This window comes from Crinia signifera, chromosome 6, assembly GCF_055691185.1.
Source record: "Crinia signifera chromosome 6, ASM5569118v1, whole genome shotgun sequence".
In the NCBI taxonomy this organism is placed as follows: Eukaryota; Metazoa; Chordata; class Amphibia; order Anura; family Myobatrachidae; genus Crinia; species Crinia signifera.
This window is the reverse complement of record NC_139222.1, coordinates 271,508,144-271,532,795: the sequence shown is the minus strand read 5'-3', so window position 1 is coordinate 271,532,795 and position 24,652 is coordinate 271,508,144. Positions and strand designations below refer to the sequence as shown.

General features: G+C 50.8%; 1 protein-coding gene across 1 annotated transcript in view; it reads left to right on the top strand.

Moving 5' to 3' along the window:
* HOGA1 (4-hydroxy-2-oxoglutarate aldolase 1) overlaps positions 1-19,760 on the top strand; it is a 29,646-nt gene extending 9,886 nt beyond the window's left edge. The window contains exons 6-7 of the mRNA XM_083149598.1: positions 16,489-16,622; positions 18,758-19,760. Coding sequence (XP_083005724.1) covers positions 16,489-16,622; positions 18,758-18,919 — 296 coding nt within the window. The 3' untranslated portion in view covers positions 18,920-19,760. The remainder of the gene's footprint in view (positions 1-16,488; positions 16,623-18,757) is intronic.
* The last annotated feature ends 4,892 nt before the right edge of the window (positions 19,761-24,652 follow it).

Here is a 24,652-nt window from a genome sequence, read left to right as displayed (position 1 = left end):
TAATGCTTAGGACGTAGGGCCTAATTCAGACCTGATTGCAGGCCACATTTTTTCTCAAATGGGGCATGCTGCACTGTAGGTGGGGCAGATGTAACATGTGCAGAGGGAGTTACATTTGGGTGAGGTGTGTTCAAACTGAGATCTATATTGTAGTGTAAGAATAAAGCATACAGTATTTACCCTGCACAGAAACAAAATAACTCACCCAAATGTAACTCTCTGTCCTGCCTGAATTAGGCGCATAGGTCCCAAAGTACCATCAGATCTGCTCCGAACTGGGTTCAGTGTGATTTCCCGACGGTCAAAATACCGACATGTTCAAAATGACGACATTCATTATGCAGACATGGGAAAAATGCCGACATTTAAAATGTCAACTTGTAAAAAAGGCAACTTTTTTGTGTGTGTCTATGTCGACACACACATGAAGTGAGAACAATTTGGTTTCAGAGAAAAAAATCATGAAAAACGCATGTCGACTTTTTAACATGTTGACATTTTAAACGTCGGCATTCTGACTGTGGACATTTGACCATGTCGGTGTAATGAATGTTGACATTTTGAATGCCAATGGTTGTCAGTATTTTGACTGCCGGTAAATTGACTGCATCTTTTTTTCAAATGTAGGGTCCTATGTACTAAGCCCAGATGAAGATAAAGAGTGAAAGTGACCAGCCAACCAGCTCCTAACTGCTATTTTTTAACACAGCCTGTAACATGACAGTTGGGAACTGATTATTCTCCTGTGGGAATAACACCATGTGCATCACCTGGTTCTCTGCCTCTGTGATAACATCGGGCCATATGGTGGTTGTCACACACCGGCTCGTTTCTCAGCTCAGGACCCTCACTGTGTGGTTGTATGTAGTGTAATGCACATGTCTGCAGATGCCACATCTACCGTATAATGGTTAGAAGCAATTGTTGTGGTTCATGATCTTACATTGAAATTGGAAATATTGCCTCACATACAGGGATTCGTATGGCAGGAAACTTGCAGTAGATACAGTATATAAAAAGCTCTCTGCTGGTTGGTCACAGTACAATGTCTATATAAAAATCTCTCTGATTGTTGGTCACAGTACAATGTCTATATAAAAAAGTTCTCTGCTGGTTGGTCACAGTACAATGTCTATATAAAAAGCTCTCTGTTGGTTGGTCACAGTACAATGTCTATATAAAAAAGTTCTCTGTTGGTTGGTCACAGTACAATGTTTATATAAAAAGCTCTCTGCTGGTTGGTCACAGTACAATGTCTATCTAAAAATCTCTCTGCTGGTTGGTCACAGTACAATGATTATATAAAAAGCTCTCTGCTGGTTGGTCACAGTACAATGTTTATATAAATATCTCTCTGATGGTCGGTCACAGTACAATGATTATATAAAAAGCTCTCTGCTGGTTGGTCACAGTACAATGTTTATATAAAAAGCTCTCTGCTGGTTGGTCACAGTACAATGGCTATATAAAAAGCTCTCTGCTGGTTGGTCACAGTACAATGTCTATATAAAAAAGTTCTCAGCTGGTTGGTCACAGTACAATGTCAGTAAGATAGTAAATAACCCTTATTTCTGGTTACTTTTCTTTTAATACTATTTTTTTAAAAACATTTTAAAATAAATAATGTTACAATATCATTTCGGATTCTTAATCTTTGCAACCTTCACATTTCGGGCCTTATTCAGAGGTGTACGCAGAGCCGACAGTTTTCGTACTTCCCTGGTATTAATTAAACTATTCATGTGCAGTTTGGGTTCTGCGTTGAGGCTCAGTGTTGCCAGTGTCGGCATCCTCCAACACAGCTTCACTGGCTCAGAAGGCAGATGGCCACACTGATGATCCAATGCTGGGACCTCGTATGCAGCAGCGGATCAGAGGAAGTGGCAGCGGGCAACTTTATACACAAGACGCCACATGTGGAATCACCGTATTTTTGCACAGCAGCTGCATCCAAATAAGCCCCCCTGCTGAGCTAATTGCATCAATCTTTGTTTAAAAACGTACTGTCCGCCTCTGTCAGGGTACAGGCAGAGGACACGGTGTTCGGGAACTTAGTAGCAGAGGCGTACAGAGCATTTCACAGCGAGATTCTGCAGTGGCTAAAGCATGTTCCGGGGAAGTAACAGGACTTGATGTTCCATGGCAGGCTCCCTGGGTATGAAGACCATTATGGGAATGTCATTGTATAACTGGGACGTGTGAGTCTCCAGCACAGGACAAGCGATCCGCCTGCCAGTCACAGTGTCCGAGCTCAGTATGTGGGGACGTTATCCGTGGAATGGAATCTGTGCAGTCACAGATGAAGCCTGTATGTATCAGGGTGACCTCCGCACCGCGGGACGCTGGCTCCAAGTATGGACTCATCGTGTTTCATATTCCCCGAGGGCCACCGTTATCCCTCTTTAAGGATAGAGTTATAGTTATTTTTGCTGTGTAGTTTATCGGTTACAGCTAGCAGCGTTTTAGGTTTGCTGCCGGTATTTATTTCAATTTGTGGTGCGGTAATTCAAAGCCAAAAATAAAAACCAGGAAAGGCAAAAGGACAAACATAAAAAAACCCACAAAGTAATTGTTGCGGTGGGAAATGGGAAACTGGGATTACCGGCAAATACCGGAAAGGAGTCTGGACCGCTGTTGGGCGTGGGGAGTGGGGTCGCTCCTACGTCATCGGATCTGAGAAGTGGCGTTAATGCAGCAGTAGGCGTCTTTTTGTTAAAAGACTTCCAGATCCGTTGCATGCACTCGAAGACGCAACATCGGATAATCATTGCAATAAACATCGGACCACCTGCGCAACGCTAAGGTTTCTCAGAGTGGCTAGTGCAACAAAGTTTAGGGATGGCCATCGACTATCGATGAGTCAAAATCATCGATGGTTTATGGTCGATGTACATTAGTTTTGTCATCGATAGGGGAAAATCCCTCTAGCGTAAACAAATAGTTTTTTTCTTTTCTCCCAAAAGGGCCGGAACACAAAGCATAGCTCCGCCCCTGACACCCATGAAGCCCCACCCTTGACACCCATGAAGCCCCGCCCCCATGTTTTGATTGGCCCACATGCCAATCAGTCAAATAAAATGGATGAACATTGATAGGTTACAAACATTGATGGTTATCTATTGAATAGTATACCACTAACAATGGCCAGTTGCTCTTTTGCCATCGATGACAACGATCGACGGCAATGATATCCATCTCTAGCTAAGCTGCGAGGCCGGTGAATATGCATATGCATATGAGGACACAGTCGCTGATGTAGGCTTCCTTCCTTTGGCCATTGGTGGGCTCTTAATCAATGGTTGCCATTGATGGGGAACTGTAAGTGTCCAATTGATGGTCATCCACTATGCTGTTGGAGACCATGGATGGTCTTACCCATCAATGGTCATCTCTGTATTTTCAGTGAATGTCCTGCTGGCCAATCACAGCCTGGGGCGGGGCTTTGCAGGTGTCGTAGCAGAGCTATGCCAGTGTCCCAACACCTTGCCATATAAAAAAAAAAAGTTTAATCTGTGCCATCGATGGTTCTCTCCCATCCATGGCAAAACGTTAGGAACCATCAATGGCCGTCCCTAATCTGGTTTGAGAAACATAACGCCATCTCTGGTTGCCTTTATATGTCGTATTACCGGAAGTAATAGAGAAGAGCAGGCAAGAGGCATTATCTGTCAGATTTTCTCTAGACTTCCCTCGCGGCTCTCTGTCTTCACCACTCACCTAGACAGCTCTGCGTCAACAACTGACATGATTGACGCTGAGCCTGGCATTAAAAAGACGTTAAACGAAGGATGTGAACAATCTATTCTCTAGAACAGCCCATGTTTTACATGACCTGTCACCGAAGAAGTTTTTATGTAAATACAACGAAAAAACATCTTCGAAAAGCAGCGACGCAGAATCACCTGCAGTAAGTCATCTGTATTCAATAAACCCCTGAATCTCTCCGTAGATAGCGATAGCAACACTGACCTCTACAGGTTTTAGAGCATTTTTCACACTATGCGGAAAAAGAGATACTAATCCCAACATCTAAACTGAAATCCAATGAGAACTGTGCTGGTGAATACATTTAGACCCTTATGGCATGAAGGATCGACAGTTAATAACTAATAAGGTCGTTAGTGACAAGGTTTGCCCCAAATTGTCAACATGGACAAGGTTGACAAGAAAAATAGTTGACATGTGAAAGTCTATTGTATGCATGTCGTCTATATTGCATCGTCATATTATCAACCAGGCAGATTTTGCAGCTGATTCACACAGGTCCTAACTCGGCCCTGTCCCCGATGGTGCGGGTCTGTGTGCGATTATGCGCCTATGAAAACCACCACTGCGTTCGCCTTCGGCAAATTTTTCATTCGCCTGGGCGCTCGCTGCGTGGGTGAAACACGCAGGGGGCATTCTGACAGGCCTGCCGAACATTGCATGGTGGTGCTCAGAATTGGGGGGGGGGGGGCCTGTCAGGTCAGGTGAATTTGGCTGAAAGCGTCCTGGCTTACTTTTCAGAATGAACAGAGGAAAAATCATTCGATGGTGAGCGACCATAGAATAAGTTTTCTTCTGTGTGGCCGCATGCGAGCGTATACATTTGCTTGCATGGAAGTGCAGGGATTTGGGTGGCAGGGGAGGGCACGGGCGTTTGGTGGTGGGTGGGGGGGTTTACCTACTCGACAGGCAGCGCATAAACGCAGCCTAGCGCGCAGGTCTGAATTTGTGCGGAATTCTGATGGAGTTAAAAATAAGGGTACTTATTTCCTAGCATGGCGCCAACGATTTTAATTGTATCCATCGGGTCCGCAAAAATCGCGTCGATCGCATTGCATGCAACCAAATCGCATGCGATGCGATCGACCCGATTTTTAAATTGGAACCAATGTAAAATGGTCCCCGAGACCCGATTTTACATTGGGCCCAATGTAAAATGCCCCCCTAGACCACAATTTTCATTGTATACCCACCCTGATGGGTCAAATGCCCCCCCATTGTTAACGCCACCCCACAATCAACGCCAACCCAAAGCATGGCGAGCGGAGGCGCATTACTTCACAGGTATTACGCGTCCCCTCGTGGGGCTCGCTGCGATCGCCACACTATATAAAATCAACTCCACGCCGACGTGGATAGTGGGGGTATGAAAAGGTCGGAGGACGCGTACCGCCGCCCCTCGCGGGCTCGCTGCGCTCGCCACGCTTCGGGTTGCCGTTCATCGTGGGGTGGCGTTAACAATGGGGGGGCATTTCACATACAAATTACCCATCAGGGTGGGTATACAATCAAAAATCGGGTATGGTGGGCCATTTAACATTGTTCCCTATGTAAAATCAAGTCCATCGCGTTGGTCGCATTGTATGCCATTCTAATGGCATACAATGGACCCGATTTTACATAGGAATTTAACATTGAGTACAATGCATTCAATGTTAAATCGCGTCGGTCACGCCGTCGCATCGCATGCCATTATAATGCACCGGCAGTAACGTAACCACCACGCTGTCCCGTCAGCCCGGCAATGCACCGGCGGTAGCTTAACCACCAGGCTGTCCCGTCAGCCCGGCAATGCACCGGCGGTAACGTAACCACCAGGCTGTCCCGTCAGCCTGGCAATGCACCGGCGGTAATGTAACTACCAGGCTGTCCCGTCAACCCGGCAATGCACCGGCAGTAATGTAACCACCAGGCTGTCCCGGCAATGCACCGGCAGTAACATAACCACCAGGCTGTCCCGTCAGCCCGGCAATGCACCGGCGGTAACGTAACCACCAGGCTGTCCCGTCAGCCCGGCAATGCACCGGCGGTAATGTAACTACCAGGCTGTCCCGTCAGCCCGGCAATGCACCGGCAGTAATGTAACCACCAGGCTGTCCCGGCAATGCACCGGCAGTAACATAACCACCAGGCTGTCCAGTCAGCCCGGCAATGCACCGGCGGTAGCTTAACCACCAGGCTGTCCCGTCAGCCCGGCAATGCACCGGCGGTAACGTAACCACCAGGCTGTCCCGTCAGCCTGGCAATGCACCGGCGGTAATGTAACTACCAGGCTGTCCCGTCAACCCGGCAATGCACCGGCAGTAATGTAACCACCAGGCTGTCCCGGCAATGCACCAGCAGTAACATAACCACCAGGCTGTCCCGTCAGCCCGGCAATGCACCGGCGGTAACGTAACCACCAGGCTGTCCCGTCAGCCCGGCAATGCACCGGCGGTAATGTAACTACCAGGCTGTCCCATCAGCCCGGCAATGCACCGGCAGTAATGTAACCACCAGGCTGTCCCGGCAATGCACCGGCAGTAACATAACCACCAGGCTGTCCCGTCAGCCCGGCAATGCACCGGCAGTAACATAACCACCATGCTGTCCCGTCAGCCCAGCAATGCACCGGCAGTAACGTAACCACAAGGCTGTCCCGTCAGCCCGGCAATGTACCTGCAGTAATGTAACCACCAGGCTGTCCCGTCAGCCCGGCAATGCACCGGCAGTAACGTAACCACCAGGCTGTCCCGTCAGCCCGGCAATGCACCATCGGTAACGTAACCACCAGGCTGTCCCGTCAGCCCGGCAATGCAGCGGCAGTAACATAACCACCAGGCTGTCCTGTCAGCCCAGCAATGCACCGGCAGTAGCCTAACCACCAGGCTGTCCCGTCAGCCCGGCAATGCAGCGGTGGTAGCTTAACCAGCAGGCTGACCCGTCAGCCCGGCAATGAATCGGCGGTAACGTAACCACCAGGCTGTCCCGTCAGCCCGGCAATGCACCGGCGGTAACGTAACCACCAGGCTGTCCCGTCAGCCCGGCAATGCACTGGCTGTAGCTTAAACACCAGGCTGACCCGTCAGCCCGGCAATGCACCCGCGGTAACGTAACCACCAGGCTGTCCCGTCAGCCCGGCAATGCACCGGCGGTAACGTAACCACCAGGCTGTCCCGTCAGCCCGGCAATGCACCGGCAGTAATGTAACCACCAGGCTGTCCCGGCAATGCATCGGCAGTAACATAACCACCAGGCTGTCCCGTCAGCCCGGCAATGCACCTGCAGTAACGTAACCACCAGGCTGTCCCGTCAGCCCGGCAATGCACTGGCTGTAGCTTAACCACCAGGCTGACCCATCAGCCCGGCAATGCACCGGCAGTAACGTAACCACCAGGCTGTCCCGGCAGCCCGGCAATGCACCGGCGGTAGCTTAACCAGCAGGCTGACCCGTCAGCCCGGGAATGCACCGGCGGTAACGTAACCACCAGGCTGTCCCATCAGCCCGGCAATGCACCGGCTGTAGCTTAACCACCAGGCTGACCCGTCAGCCCGGCAATGCACCGGCGGTAACGTAACCACCAGGCTGTCCCGTCAGCCCGGCAATGCACCGGCGGCAACGTAACCACCAGGCTGTCCTGTCAGCCCGGCAATGCACCGGCAGTAATGTAACCACCAGGCTGTCCCGGCAATGCACCGGCAGTAACACAAACACCAGGCTGTCCCGTCAGCCCGGCAATGCACCGGCAGTAATGTAACCACCAGGCTGTCCCGGCAATGCACTGGCAGTAACATAAACACCAGGCTGTCCCGTCAGCCCGGCAATGCACCGGCAGTAACGTAACCACCAGGCTGTCCCGTCAGCCCGGCAATGCACCGGCAGTAACGTAACCACCAGGCTGTCCCGTCAGCCCGGCAATGCACCGGCAGTAACATAATCACCAGGCTGTCACGTCAGCCCGGCAATGCACCTGAAGTAATGTAACCACCAGGCTGTCCTGTCAGCCCAGCAATGCACCTGCAGTAACAAAACCACCAGGCTGTCCCGTCAGCCCGGCAATGCACCAGCAGTAAATTAACCACCAGGCTGTCCCGTCAGCCCGGCAATGCACCGGCGGTAATGTAACTACCAGGCTGTCCCGTCAGCCCGGCAATGCACCGGCAGTAATGTAACCACCAGGCTGTCCCGGCAATGCACCGGCAGTAACATAACCACCAGGCTGTCCCGTCAGCCTGGCAATGCACCGGCAGTAACGTAACCACAAGGCTGTCCCGTCAGCCCGGCAATGCACCGGCAGTAACGTAACCACCAGGCTGTCCCGTCAGCCCGGCAATGTACCTGCAGTAATGTAACCACCAGGCTGTCCCGTCAGCCCGGCAATGCACCGGCAGTAACGTAAGCACCAGGCTGTCCCGTCAGCCCTGCAATGCACCATCGGTAACGTAACCACCAGGCTGTCCCGTCAGCCCGGCAATGCAGCGGCAGTAACATAACCACCAGGCTGTCCCGTCAGCCCGGCAATGCACCGGCAGTAACGTAACCACCAGGCTGTCCCGTCAGCCCGGCAATGCACCGGCAGTAACGTAACCACCAGGCTGTCCCGCCAGCCCAGCAATGCACCGGCAGTAGCGTAACCACCAGGCTGTCCCGCCAGCCCGGCAATGCAGCGGTGGTAGCTTAACCAGCAGGCTGACCCGTCAGCCCGGCAATGCACCGGCGGTAACGTAACCACCAGGCTGTCCCATCAGCCCGGCAATGCACCGGCGGTAACGTAACCACCAGGCTGTCCCGTCAGCCCGGCAATGCACTGGCTGTAGCTTAACCACCAGGCTGACCCGTCAGCCCGGCAATGCACCCGCGGTAACGTAACCACCAGGCTGTCCCGTCAGCCCGGCAATGCACCGGCAGTAATGTAACCACCAGGCTGTCCCGGCAATGCATCGGCAGTAACATAACCACCAGGCTGTCCCGTCAGCCCGGCAATGCACCTGCAGTAACGTAACCACCAGGCTGTCCCGTCAGCCCGGCAATGCACTGGCTGTAGCTTAACCACCAGGCTGACCCATCAGCCCGGCAATGCACCGGCAGTAACGTAACCACCAGGCTGTCCCGGCAGCCCGGCAATGCACCGGCGGTAGCTTAACCAGCAGGCTGACCCGTCAGCCCGGCAATGCACCGGCGGTAACGTAACCACCAGGCTGTCCCATCAGCCCGGCAATGCACCGGCTGTAGCTTAACCACCAGGCTGACCCGTCAGCCCGGCAATGCACCGGCGGTAACGTAACCACCAGGCTGTCCCGTCAGCCCGGCAATGCACCGGCGGCAACGTAACCACCAGGCTGTCCTGTCAGCCCGGCAATGCACCGGCAGTAATGTAACCACCAGGCTGTCCCGGCAATGCACCGGCAGTAACACAAACACCAGGCTGTCCCGTCAGCCCGGCAATGCACCGGCAGTAATGTAACCACCAGGCTGTCCCGGCAATGCACTGGCAGTAACATAAACACCAGGCTGTCCCGTCAGCCCGGCAATGCACCGGCAGTAACGTAACCACCAGGCTGTCCCGTCAGCCCGGCAATGCACCGGCAGTAACGTAACCACCAGGCTGTCCCGTCAGCCCAGCAATGCACCGGCAGTAACATAATCACCAGGCTGTCACGTCAGCCCGGCAATGCACCTGAAGTAATGTAACCACCAGGCTGTCCTGTCAGCCCAGCAATGCACCTGCAGTAACAAAACCACCAGGCTGTCCCGTCAGCCCGGCAATGCACCAGCAGTAAATTAACCACCAGGCTGTCCCGTCAGCCCGGCAATGCACCGGCGGTAATGTAACTACCAGGCTGTCCCGTCAGCCCGGCAATGCACCGGCAGTAATGTAACCACCAGGCTGTCCCGGCAATGCACCGGCAGTAACATAACCACCAGGCTGTCCTGTCAGCCTGGCAATGCACCGGCAGTAACGTAACCACCAGGCTGTCCCGTCAGCCCGGCAATGTACCTGCAGTAATGTAACCACCAGGCTGTCCCGTCAGCCCGGCAATGCACCGGCAGTAACGTAAGCACCAGGCTGTCCCGTCAGCCCGGCAATGCACCATCGGTAACGTAACCACCAGGCTGTCCCGTCAGCCCGGCAATGCAGCGGCAGTAACATAACCACCAGGCTGTCCCGTCAGCCCGGCAATGCACCGGCAGTAACGTAACCACCAGGCTGTCCCGTCAGCCCGGCAATGCACCGGCAGTAACGTAACCACCAGGCTGTCCCGCCAGCCCAGCAATGCACCGGCAGTTGCGTAACCACCAGGCTGTCCCGCCAGCCCGGCAATGCAGCGGTGGTAGCTTAACCAGCAGGCTGACCCGTCAGCCCGGCAATGCACCGGCGGTAACGTAACCACCAGGCTGTCCCGTCAGCCCGGCAATGCACCGGCGGTAACGTAACCACCAGGCTGTCCCGTCAGCCCGGCAATGCACTGGCTGTAGCTTAACCACCAGGCTGACCCGTCAGCCCGGCAATGCACCCGCGGTAACGTAACCACCAGGCTGTCCCGTCAGCCCGGCAATGCACCGGCGGTAACGTAACCACCAGGCTGTCCCGTCAGCCCGGCAATGCACCGGCAGTAATGTAACCACCAGGCTGTCCCGGCAATGCATCGGCAGTAACATAACCACCAGGCTGTCCCGTCAGCCCGGCAATGCACCGGCAGTAACATAACCACCAGGCTGTCCCGTCAGCCCGGCAATGCACCGGCAGTAACGTAACCACCAGGCTGTCCCGTCAGCCCGGCAATGCACCGGCAGTAACATAACTACCAGGCTGTCACGTCAGCCCGGCAATGCACCTGCAGTAACGTAACCACCAGGCTGTCCCGTCAGCCCGGCAATGCACCAGCAGTAACGTAACCACCAGGCTGTCCCGTCAGCCCGGCAATGCACCGGCTGTAGCTTAACCACCAGGCTGACCCGTCAGCCCGGCAATGCACCGGCAGTAACGTAACCACCAGGCTGTCCCGTCAGCCCGGCAATGCACCGGTGGTAGCTTAACCAGCAGGCTGACCCGTCAGCCCGGCAATGCACCGGCGGTAACGTAACCACCAGGCTGTCCCATCAGCCCGGCAATGCACCGGCTGTAGCTTAACCACCAGGCTGACCCGTCAGCCCGGCAATGCACCGGCGGCAACGTAACCACCAGGCTGTCCTGTCAGCCCGGCAATGCACCGGCAGTAATGTAACCACCAGGCTGTCCCGGCAATGCACCGGCAGTAACATAAACACCAGGCTGTCCCGTCAGCCCGGCAATGCACCGGCAGTAATGTAACCACCAGGCTGTCCCGGCAATGCACTGGCAGTAACATAAACACCAGGCTTTCCCGTCAGCCCGGCAATGCACCGGCAGTAACGTAACCACCAGGCTGTCCCGTCAGCCCGGCAATGCACCGGCAGTAACATAACCACCAGGCTGTCACGTCAGCTCGGCAATGCACCTGAAGTAATGTAACCACCAGGCTGTCCTGTCAGCCCAGCAATGCACCTGCAGTAACAAAACCACCAGGCTGTCCCGTCAGCCCGGCAATGCACCAGCAGTAACGTAACCACCAGGCTGTCCCGTCAGCCCGGCAATGCACCGGCGGTAATGTAACTACCAGGCTGTCCCGTCAGCCCGGCAATGCACCAGCAGTAATGTAACCACCAGGCTGTCCCGTCAGCCCGGCAATGCACCTGAAGTAATGTAACCACCAGGCTGTCCTGTGAGCCCAGCAATGCACCTGCAGTAACAAAACCACCAGGCTGTCCCGTCAGCCCGGCAATGCACCAGCAGTAACGTAACCACCAGGCTGTCCCGTCAGCCCGGCAATGCACCGGCGGTAATGTAACTACCAGGCTGTCCCGTCAGCCCGGCAATGCACCGGCAGTAATGTAACCACCAGGCTGTCCCGGCAATGCACCGGCAGTAACATAACCACCAGGCTGTCCCGTCAGCCCGGCAATGCACCTGAAGTAATGTAACCACCAGGCTGTCCTGTCAGCCCAGCAATGCACCTGCAGTAACAAAACCACCAGGCTGTCCCATCAGCCCGGCAATGCACCAGCAGTAACGTAACCACCAGGCTGTCCCATCAGCCCGGCAATGCACCAGCAGTAACGTAACCACCAGGCTGTCCCTTCAGCCCGGCAATGCACCAGCAGTAACGTAACCACCAGGCTTTCCCTTCAGCCCGGCAATGCACCGGCAGTAGCAAAACCACCAGGCTGTCCCGTCAGCCCGTCAATGCATTAGCAGTAAGGTAACCACCAGGCTGTCCCGTCAGCCCGGCATTGCATCTGCAGTAACGTAACCACCAGGCTTTCCTGTCAGCCCGGCAATGCTTATGTCTAGAGACAGGATTATATGCAACATAAAAAGCTTGAAATATGCATGCAAATATGCATGAAAAATACTTAAAATATGCATGAAAAGTGTTAACATATGCTACATCAAATAATAAAAAAAGTACTTTTTAACGTATTTATTTAAAAATCAGCATAAAATTAGTTGTAAATAAACCTAAAAAATAGTCCCACAGCATCTGCAGATGTCTAGTGCTGTACACAGGACTTTTATTCTTCCTGGCTGCTACAGCATACTGCAGCGTCTAAAGCTCTTCTTGCATCAACTACAAGGACCCTCATCTCTAGCGCCGATGGATCAAATGTCAGCATAGCATGTGAGGGCGGCGCAGTGGAAGGCTTCCTCCCTGTGCTGCATACTCACTGTGACACGGCATTTCCTCCGTGCCGCGTGATGTCACAACCCTTCCGCCCGCCTCCTCTGCTGCAGAAGTCTGTCTCTTGGTGTAAAGTACCAGGTCAGGCGCAGGCAGAGGTTCAGGAGCTTCGTAATGGCATCCGCCCCAAACAGACTTTTATCAACATGGATTGGCAGCCTAGAGCAGTGTCAGACATAGCGTACATCCAAGGTTTCCCACACTGCGCACATATTGCCCCAGCCTGCACACTCTACCACTACCTGGCCAGCAGCAGCAGGGCAAAGCAGTGCTGTAACTCGCGGGTGGAAAGGGGGCGGGACCTAAAATATGCACCATCACTAGATTTTGGGTAAAATATGCAATAACCAGTAAGAATAGGCAAAAATATGCAAATGCATATGCAAATATGCAATTGCATATAATCCTGTCTCTACTTATGTCTAATGGACCATAATGAATGACTGGGGTGAGTCCCTCAATACATCTTCTGCTCACAGGGGCAATAATAGCACCCACTATACAATGCAGAGAGTCCATTAGCCGTATTGTAAAAGCATTGCATACAGTAGTTAATGACCATTACATGATGCTGTCACACTGAGAGTCAGTGATACCCTGTGCAGGTTATTACAGTACATTCTGCTTCTGTGAGCAGCATACCGGCTGTACACCCGCATTCATGCAGCGGTCGTGCTGTTTTACTAGGGATGGCGAGTCCTTGGCTCGCTGTGACTGCTGAGCGACGCTTCCTGAAATAGCAGTAATGCTATAACTCATCCACACGTCCATTCACAAGATGGGCCGGAGTAATGGGGGCCTGCACATTGCCTATATATACTGTGAGCACCTTACCAGATGAGAGAAGCCGCTGGGCTCTTGTAGGGATCATGTGGACATAGGCACGTAGGCAGGGACAGGCATGAGAAAGGTGCATAAGACAAGAGTGGGGATCCCGTCACTAGCTCGGCCTGGTTTAGGTTGACATGCATTGTGTCGACGCCTGAAATAGGTTGACATGGCTAAGGTCGACAGGGTTGTGGAAGGTTGACTCAAGCATTAGGCCGACAATAGCTATGTCGACAGTCAAAAGGAGTTTTTCATGTTTTTTCTTTTGCCGACATGTCCCCTTCTATGTACATATAGTATGTGCTGCCTCTCACGCAGATGTAAGATGCCAGTTGCCCCCCCCCCCCGCACGCGTGTCATTGGCGAGTTTCAATGAGAACACCCAGCACATGCGCAGACCCTCACCATAAGTGACTGAGCCAAATTCGGACCTGTGCGAACAGGTCTGAATAGGCCCCTTAGTTACCAGCCAAACAGCTTCTAATTGTCTTTTCAAAGGCTGTGCTTGAAAAATGTCAAGAGCTGGTTGGTTGGTGCTTTATCTCTCTCCATGTTATCACTCTCTAAGCTTTTGAATGCATGGGTGAGACTACAACACTTGTAGCTTCAGTTATTTGCGGTGAAATGAGAGGGTTACTAAAACACAAATGAGCAAATGTGCTAAAGCTTCTAAAAATGAAAAGAGGTGATATTGCCCTTAGCAACTAATCAGATACTGTCTATCATTTCTTTATCGCATCCTAGAAAATGATAGACAGGCTCTGATGCGTTGCTAGGGGCAAAATCACCTATTTTCGTTTTTCAGAAGCTTTGCTAAATTTTACCCCAAAGATTGAATCATCCGAGCGCAATGAAGTAAATTAAAATTGAAATGAAATTAAAGCAGCAATCCTGTTTTTTTAGGACATGAATCACGGTTGCAGGCCAATAGAAACAACTTGGTAATGACCATTGGTTTCTTAGTTTGCTACTTCAAGCTGTTATTAATGATTGACAATTGTGCTTAGAGTTGTGACTACCATGGCAACCACAGTCACATGGCACATGATGTCAGGAACAGAGAGGCTTTGAAATGCCCCTTTGAACGCTGTCTGTTCTGTCACTCTTCTGCCGTCACATGACATGCTGAGAACCGTGCCTGTAGCAGACAGTATGTACCTGACATTTCCATTCTGTGTCATCTGCTTTGTCAGCCTGTGGGAGTTAAGAAAACCTGGAAAGCGTTTTCTGCGCCAACAATTTTTTCGACAAATGAATTCCTGTAGGTAGGAGTCCAGATTCTGGCGCGCAGTGCCCCATTGACGTTTGTTACGCCACTTACAGATCCCCAAAGGCGTTCAGTGTTTTGGGTGTGAACCCCAGTGTCCGGATCAACAAAATTGTACCGGTGGTTCACCCCGAGCATGGTGGTACCCCGCCTGCTCCAGCTGCTCGGTGTTATATACACGCCAGCAATCTGAGTAAATAGTTGCCCCCGTTTCGATGTATTTGTTGATGGCGGCCATCAGGGTGCTGGCGTCACGTCTTTCCACAGTTGTCACGAAGCGCTCACCGGAGTCTCCGGAAATGCCACCGAACAGCCACTGTTGAGGCAGCATCCGTCCTACATGACTTTTCCTCTGTACAAAGAGGCTCTCGTCCACCTCAACTATTTTCCCTGGACCACTAATCCGCCTGCGGCAGGTTAAAAATGGCTAATTTGTCGGCTGCCATAACTGATACAATGTACTGTGTAGTGCTGACTGACTATGCTGGTTGCGGGAACAGTACGCTGGCTCTGACAGGGACGCTGGCTACGTTAAGAGGCTGAGGGAACACTACGCTACGCTGATTCTGACAGAGATGCTCACGGAAACACTACGCTACTTTTAACTACGCTGGCCGCGGGAACACTACGCTCATTCTGACAGGTACGCTACGCTGACTACGTAACCACGTAACCATTACTGCTACTTCAATTCTATTAAAACTAGAAGTCTGCTGCTTTCAGTACTACTGGTTACTAGGCATTAATACTCAATGACGGCCTCATATTTTGACTCATTTGATAACCAGCATGAACCACTTGAGTGTTATGCCCGGAAATTTCTCGGGCTCAGCTGCGCTGCCGCAGCGGGCTGTCCCGGAAAATTTCCGGGCATACCACTAAAATGATGGTGTGCGCAGTGGTGTCCAGGTGTGCACCACTGGCGCATCACCCCCCAGTGGCCGCTCTGCTGTCCCCTCAGCTCCCCTGCCCCCGCCACCATTAGTTCTAGTGATTGACAGGAGGCAGGCTGTGGTGGGTTTTGCTGGGGCAGGACAAACCTGCCCTGGTAGGTTTGTCCTGCCCCAGCAAAACCCACCACTCAAGGGGTTAAATAATGTTGTACAATATGAATGGGTGAGTAGAGGCTGTAGTACCCCCACGCTGGAGAAGGGCGAGGCCCCCTCTACCTACCCTCGGTTGATGATAGATGTGCTCGTATATATAGCTGAAAGCCACTTTCAATGACTGAGATGATGGATCTGAGAACATTAGAGGCTTCTAAGTAATCCTGCCTGGTCCTGTGGTCACCGTGACAAACTGCGAACAGCTGAGAGCCGACTCCGACCACTTTACTGTATTTTACAGTTACTGAAATAAATACCCCAGGGTCTTGCCCTAAATGAACTTCACTTAGAACTTACTTGACGCTGCAGGGTGATTGGGTTTACAGCACAGCGGGGAGGACATCCAGCTGGCTGAGAGCTTGTAAACTCCAAATACCGAGCGTGATCATTCCTCCGCGCCCCTCGCCCTTACACTCAGCAGGCAGGGTTCGGTGTCTGTACGAATGTCCGTGAAGATGCCACCTATAGAGTCAGTGACAGCACACGGGGGGCACTTTCTATGTACACAGCTGGGCTTCATTCACTGCATCGTCTCTGCTGGGTGTGGATTAGCTTTGCAGATAAAGGAAAGTCTATACTTCATTTTATGCTGCACAGTGAAGGCATTCATTCCGGGGGTGTACACATGCCGAGCAGCCCCTATATAATAAATGCAAAATACTACTTGTTGTGATGTTGGGCCTTTTATATGGCCTTCAAACCTCTGGGTGACTTGTAATCTATGTAGGGGGGGTACCGGCCCACCCACCCGTGCCATTATTGTGTCTCTGTCTCATGCCACAGGTGCAGTTGGCGGGATCTGCGCTCTTGCTAACGTACTCGGCGGCCAGCTGTGCGAGTTGGAGAGACTGTGCGTGAATGCCCAGTGGGACCAGGCCAGGACGTTGCAGTACCGGCTAATAGAACCAAACGCGGCAGTAAGTATTCAGTCTGAAGGTTGCGGGGTTGTTTCACTTATATCTTTGGGTACTTATGTATTATCTGGGCTCCCATGTTAAATGCACCCTATTTTTTCATACCCCTACTATCCAGCTACGCATGGAGTTGATTTCATATAGTGTGGCGAGCGCAGCGAGCCACCGTGCCCGAAGCGTGGTGAGCGCACACGGTCTCATAAGAAAAACGGGAGTCCAGATATTACATAAGTACCCATCTTTGTTACTTTGATGGTAGGTGAAAGCGCGAACATGTGTGTTGCTACTGACTACAATACCCAGCATGCCTTGTTACTCATAAGGGGTGTGATTGAGAGTTGCTCTCAAGTTGGAGTGCGCCTGGATCTCTCAGATTGCGGTATAATGCGCCAAAGACAGATGTAGATATGCGCAAGAGGCACAGGGTCTATTTACTTAATCTAAGAGAGAGAGATAAAGTACTAATTAACCATCTCCTAACTGCCAGGTTACAGCTTGTGGGGTCTGTGTATTTCATCCTACATCAGTGGTTATAATGGACTTTAACCCAATGCGACATTGGAATAAAGTGGAACTTGTAAACAGCTCAGCCCAACACCCCTGGCTGCGGTCTCTCAGCTCCTCTAATGGGTTGGCATCAAATTGCCCGTCTAAGTTGTTAGACCCCCACCATAATAGCCACTGCGGTACACTCTACATTCCTTTGGCCATATGTTTCCTATATGCTTTTGGCTACGCGGTGTATGTTACTAATTGTCCTTTTATATTGGTAAATGTCTATTTTACTGTTGGCAGCACACGGAGCACAACCTGCTAAAGTATCACTGTGTGCAATAAAATGTTGCGGTCCTACGTGGGCCAGCTAATATATAAGGGTGGCAGGTCATGAGCTTTTGTGGTACACAGAGATTTATGGGCACCCAGTATGCTGACATTAATATGACAGGAGAACTGACATAACGTACCCTGCGGAAACCTTACCCACAAACCCGGCATCATCCGATACATCAATTGTTGTCGTGTATTTATAGGACATGACTGGCTGTCATTCATGGGAGGAATATGATGTTGTAGAGGCTGCACAGCTGAATAACTCGCAGAACTTTATATCACTATAAATGACGAGCTATTACTAATAATGATTTAAGCATACATCTCAACATGACCCATTCCAGGAGGGACAACATGCTCTGCTCCTGGACTTCCTTGCCAATGGCAGTTGCAGAGGTGGGACTGTACCACTGTCCGAAATTAAAATAGGGGAGCCACACCAACTGCCAGTGAGTCCCGGACTGTGGTGGCAATAGCTGGGGCTCCCCTATCTGAATTGGACTGTGCTGCAGCTCTGTAACTCTGCAACTACCCCTGGCATGGAAGTCCAGGAACAGAGCACCTTGTCCCTCCTGGAATGGGTCATGCTGGGAGGTGTGTAAGTTTGATGCCTGGGAGCAGATGATATGTTTTTTACTGATATTTTAAAATGAATTTCTTAGGCCAGATCACAGTTTTCCCATGTTTTAGCTTCTACGGGGCCTTCTGAGGGAATAAAATAGCTCCTAAGTTTGGCGGCTGTTGGCATGGTAACCAAGGCCTAGAACTACGCTGTATGACATTTATGTACGTTTCGTCCATTTTTCTACATCCTTCCTCAGTAAAGCCTCATAATAAACCACCAAACAATCCACTCCTAACTGTTATGTCACAGGCTTCTAACTGTTATGTCACATACTGGATTTGGAAAATGACAGTTAGGTGCTGATTGGCTGGTGGTTTATCACTCTCCATTTCATCATTTTTCAAGGCTTAGTACATCTCACCCATGGGGTTGGATTAACTAAGTAGCCGTTTTGCCCCCCCGAAATGTATGGTGGCGATTACACGATGTGTGATCCACAGAACAGGACCAGATCTTTCTGTGAAGTCGGGTGTTTTGGGGCGGTAACTGGGTGCTGACACACCGATGACATGCAACCACCCTGACTTGTGGAAATATCCTGGGCGTACGGGGAGCCCATATTGCCTTCTGTACTGAATATCTTTTATTTGTGTGTTTTAATGACAAATAAATAACGGGGCCTCTGTTGTGATGTTTTCCTGGATCTCATTTGCACATACTGAGCCCGTCTCTCCTTCCACAGGTGACTCGCAGGTTCGGGATCCCAGGCGTGAAGCAGGCAATGGAGTGGTTCGGTTACCATGGAGGTCACTGCCGTTCCCCACTTGTGCCATTGACAGAACAGGAGCGGCAGGAGCTGAGGACGGCGTTCACGGACAACGGCTGGCTGGAATCCCACAACTGATATATCAGTGATTTATTAAATCGTTTGACATGCACTAGGTTGACATTGACAAAAGATTGACACGAGCAAAAGGTCGACATGGAAATGTCAACACCTTGAAATGTTGAGTTTTTCACTTTTTTTATGTCAGTGTCGACACCTGAGAACATGCTTCGGGCCAGGTGCTGCGCAACTGCTGCCCTCCGCGCACTTTACCATTTCAAAGCGGAGTGGACGTTAAAGTATGAAAAAATTGTGAAAAACTCCCGTCAGCCATTGTGCCACGTGTTTGACCTTATGTCATTGGTCACCTTTTGGTGTTGGTCAATTGACAGACAACTCTGTTGACCTATCATCCGGATCCCAAGCAGATAGGTAATGAACGAGCACCGTACCAGGGAGGTGGCACTAAGGACAATAGGACATTTGGTCGACCACTATTGGTCTAAAGGCAGGTCGCCACATGAAAAGGTGGACATGCATTAGGTCGACAAAAGGTTGATACAAGCAAAAAGTTGACATGGGAAAAGGTGAACATGAGTTTTTCATGTTTTTTTGGTGGCAATGTTGACATGTACATGATACCTTTTGCTTGTGTCAACCTTTTGATCACGTCTGACCTAATACATGTCGACTAATTTCGTGTGTCAACCTTCTGCATGTCGATCAACAGTGGTCGACCTTTTGACTGTCGACCGAATGACCACATACCCAAAAAACAACCAGCGTAATGCTATTTGGGGATATTTGCAAATACGTATCATAAACATTAAAAATGATTGCTGTAAAAGGGGGACATCCGCCCTCATATTTGTATTACCGTGCTGCCCTGGTGCAAATAAAACCTTTTATAACAGCTACACTCCCAGCGGGTCACTACACCCCCAGCGGGTCACTTCCAAAAAGATTGAGGTCTACAGTTTTTCTAGAAGTTTCAGTACATAAGGTTACTAAGAGGCCCTTATTCTGGTTCACTCGCAACGGCAAATTTCTTCTCAAATGGACAAAACCATGTGCAGTGCAGGTGGGGTAGATGTTACTTGTGCAGAGAGAATTCGATTTGGGTGAGGTTTTACTTTAAAGTGAGATCTATATTGCAGTGTAAAAATGAAGCAGCCAGTATTTTCCCTGCACAGAAACAAAATAACTCACCCAAATCTAAATCTTTCTGCACGTTACATCTGCCCCACCTGCAGTGCACATGGTTTTGTCCATTTGAGAAGGAATTTGCGAGTGAACCAGAATAAGGGCCATAGTGTTGCAGTACAGCAGAGGACTTGGGGCAGGGAGACCATCCATCATACTCTACCTCTCTGTCAGGCGCCTCGTGTCAAACATGCGTGTGAACAGAGACACATGGAATATGATATTTATCTCACGTCAGGGTGGAGGAAAGGCCTGATAAGGTCACGGCCACACTTGTGGTAACACAAGACGGCCGCCGGCAGTGTGATTGTCACCGACAACACCTCACCTTGGTGACTTTCTGCAGAGGGGCAGTAACAATATAGACACACTTTAGTCACAGAAGGGAAGGTTCTCCCAAAGTTTAAAAGTAGCGGTCAGGGGCAGTTATTAGTTATATGTGACTGTGATCCTAAATTATAGGCAACAGCCTTATGTCCCCATTAAAATGTTGGCCGGTCCCCTTGGAACGCAGGTGGGCTGATGCCAACATTTTCATGGGGACGCCCATAAAACGTTGGGCCTTCCCCTGCTCCAGCACCGTTTCCACCCCCCATCAGCCCCACCCCCGTCCCTGTAACAGTATATGGGCATGTGCAAACCTCGACCATCGGGGCTGGAGCTGAATTCGACCACACCGCTATAATGTTCTCATTTTCTGAGCCCTTGTAATGGATTGTTTAAAAGTCATATACTGGCCTGTACGAACGGGTCGGAATCGGATTCCTTTGCCTTGCAGAGCCCCCCTATTACTCGCCAGTACAGCTCCGCCCCATACTGACCAAGCCGCTTTCTCTCAGAAAGTCAGTAACTATACCACTAGGCATTATATCATTACTGCATGATTCCAGGCAGCCTGATCTCCCATTAGCACGCTGTATAAACTTGCGCATCATGAGCTTCCTGCAGATGATTGGGGACAGCGGGAAACCTATCGCTGTCTAGGGTGTCCAGGAATGATGGTCACATGATCCTCAGGACCTGGAAAATGCCGCTGGAACCGCCAGGATAAAATGTTGACATCTCATCACTCTCTACAAGACGACTGCCAACCACTAAGCCATGTGGGCATAGGATACTGCGTGTGGATTACACTGAGACACTAAGGGCAGGGAATATGCATGGGCAAGGCCTGAACATTAGCGACAAGTGAGGGTGTTGTGGTGCTCAAGCCGTAGGACCCCATTCTGCCCGTGTACTAGGCCTGAGTCTGATACATCCACGGCCACGGAAGCCTACTTACTCACTTACCACAATCATCATTGGTATGGGGAACTGCGCCCCACTCATGCTGGGTGACAAAGGCCAGAAGCTGCGGTGCCATCCTTAGCTGCATACTGTCTGACTCACATGCCTGCGACATTCCCACGAGATGGGCCATGGTTGGGTTCCACATGGCCAATACCCCATGAGGTTTTACGATCTTGGTCGACAGGTTGGCTCAAGTCAACATCCATGATGACATGGTCAGCATGTCGATTGTGGCCATGTTGACATACATGGATGACATGACAGAATCATGTCCCTGGCGGCAGACCCAGCAGTAACAGCGTTTCCCAGGTCCTGGCAGGGGATACGATCATTAGGTAGACCCTATGAAGGTCGACATGCAACACTGAGGGCCGACAGGGCTTAGGTGCATGTTGACCTTCATGCAGTTGACCCTATGACCCATACGCCCTGGCAGTCATGGCAGCAGCAGGACCCTTGCTGTTTCCTCTTAGTAACCCTAACCAGCCCTTCCCCCACACTCTAACTCTCACTATTCTGAGAATATCGACATTTCAGATGTTGACACTGTGAGGATGTTGACATTCTAGTGCCGCCATTGTTGACCTTCTGATTGAATAGTTCACCAGTGCCACGATCCTTTCATCCATTCCCTGGTCTGCAATTCAGAAACCTCCTGACGCCTCCACAGAAGAGCAGGATCATTGATTAAGAGTTACTGAAGGCACCACTCTATACCAGGGTTGCCGACCCTCCCGGAATTTCCGGGAGTCTCCCGAAAATCGGGTACCCCCTCCCAGCCCCCCGGAAGGGTGGGCAACCCTCCCGGATTCAGGGGGGACCCCCGGATTGCGGCATTAAAATGCCACAATCCTCGGGTCTCAGAGGAGGGGGCGGAGCTAAAATGGCACAATCGCGTCATTTTAGCCCCGCCCCCTCCACGGAGATCATTGAAGTCGCTGCTTTACCAGCATGGGGCGGGGCTTAGTGATGTCACTCGTAAGCCCCGCCCCCTGAGCGGCTGCTGAAACTCTCCTCTCCGGGCTTCTCCCGGAGAGGAGAATCTTAAAGTCGGCAACCCTGCTCTATACCAACCGCACACACCATGGGGGGAATGTAATAGGATGAGAGATTCAGAAAGTGAGAGATTTGGTAAGAAATCTCCAGGTTTTTTAAAGCGGCAATCATTTACACGGCAAAATCACACTGGTGTAGCAGTGTAAATGATTGCCGCTTTAAAAAACTGATCTCTCACTTTCTGAATCTCTCATCCTATTACATTTCCCCACCACGTCTTTGCAGATGTTGTGGTACCAGAAGTCTCAGGGTGACATCTGACTATCCACAGCAGGCAGAGAGCCACTTATACAGTATACAGCTAGCGATAGAATCACACAGGAACAGAACATAATGTTACACAGACACAGAGAGAAGAGTATTTATCTTTAATGTCAACTTCATTTCAAGTATAGTAGAATTCCGACATGTGACAGCCAAGGCACAATGCTCAATACAGACAGATATTTGTGTACGTTACACATTCATAGACTGTAAGTGGATACTACGCACATACAATAAGCAAGAGCTGACCGCATATATAAGAACCTGTAAATAAATAAATAAATAAATACCACATCCTCTATGTACAGCCAAACTCTCAGTACATTGGTTACCCCAGAATGCTGCTCCTGGGAGGTGCTTAGTCCTCTGTGTAGGGATTACTGACGCTCATTTACGGCCCATACACACTAGCCGATATATCCGCAACCCTAGGAATGATAACAATATATCGTTCATTCGCTCAATATCGTAAACAATGCACGGGTCGTTAACGTTAGCCACTGTCATCTGAACGATGTAGTCAATGACTGCATGCTGAGCTGGGACCGGGTGACATCACTGGAGCATGTCGTTTAGTGTGCACGCACTAGATCTCTCGTCCTGGAGCGCCGCCGATATGGTTAACGATATCAACGGGGGGAGCAAATAGTTTACGGTGTTCCTGGCTTTACACCTGTATGTCTACAGCTCTATTGGGGGACTATTTACTAAGCCTTAGATGGGGGATAAAGTGCCAACCGACCATCTTCTGTCACAACTGGATGGTACTTTATCAAGAGCAGTGTGGGAATAAGAACACTCCAACAGACCCAGACGGACCTCTCCTGGGAATAACATTGGGCCTGATTCAGGTTTGGATGCAGGGCTGCGAATTGGGCCGCACATGCGTACGGCATCCTGCGGGCGTTTGGGGGCGGTAATGCATTTTCTGGGAGTGTCCCGGAAACCGCAGCCATTGTGAGGGTGGGTCGCCGACGTCATAGATGATCGCTGGGCTCCAAAATCTCGCAGCCAAGCAATCAGGTCTGAATCGGACCCATAGTTTGCATCACCCGGCTCTTTGAGTAAACAGCCTAAGTAAGGGGTCTCAGAAAATAGACCCCATGGGGGTCTCAGAAAATAGACCCCATGGATGCGGCTGCTGTCCGACACAGAGGTACTGCAGCAAATATTGGAAATATCTCCTGCCGTCCGTAAGATGGGTGTTAGGTGTTACCACAAAAGTGCCTAAATAAACTATGGTTGAATAGACTACACAATCTGATGGACCCCCCACCCCACCAGGAAGCACAGGAGCCAGGCTACTGAATGCAGCCATTAATATCTTGTGGTCAGACATAATCTTTGAACTCTTGGGGAACCATGATCTGTTATAACACAATGCTGCAGTGTTAATCACACACACACACTGATTAGATTTAGTCACACTTGATTACACATAAGGCAGATAACGCTAAAGGCTGAGTTATTACAGGAAAGAGCTTGATGTCGCCTCCGGAGATTCTCACAGTCACATGCAAAAAGAAATAAAAGTCAAAAAAATCTAGACGTGACATTCAAATTCCACCCGTAACCGAATCAATCAAATCACGATGGTAGGGGAAACGCGGGGCTCAATAACATGTTGTGCAGGATTCGTGACGTGTGCCAGATGCTGCAGCAGCTCGCCACGTTCCCGGGATTATAGAAAAACAGACATCCATTTGCAATCCTTACCCTACCTCAAGGATTGGGGGAACCTTTGGCCCTCCAGCTGTTGTTGAACTGCGCATCCCAGCATGCCCGGCAACAGTATAGCATGGCAACTAAAACTGTAGCAGGGCATGCTGGGATGTGTAGTTCAAATACAGCTGGAGGGCCAAAGGTTTCCCATCTCTGCCCTACATTAACAATGAAAATATAAATGGGTCATCTCTTGCTTCCCCTATGCCATCTCCGTTTTCTGCATGTTGCAATCTCTCACTGCAATCAGAACATCATCTTGTTATGCTCTTGTTA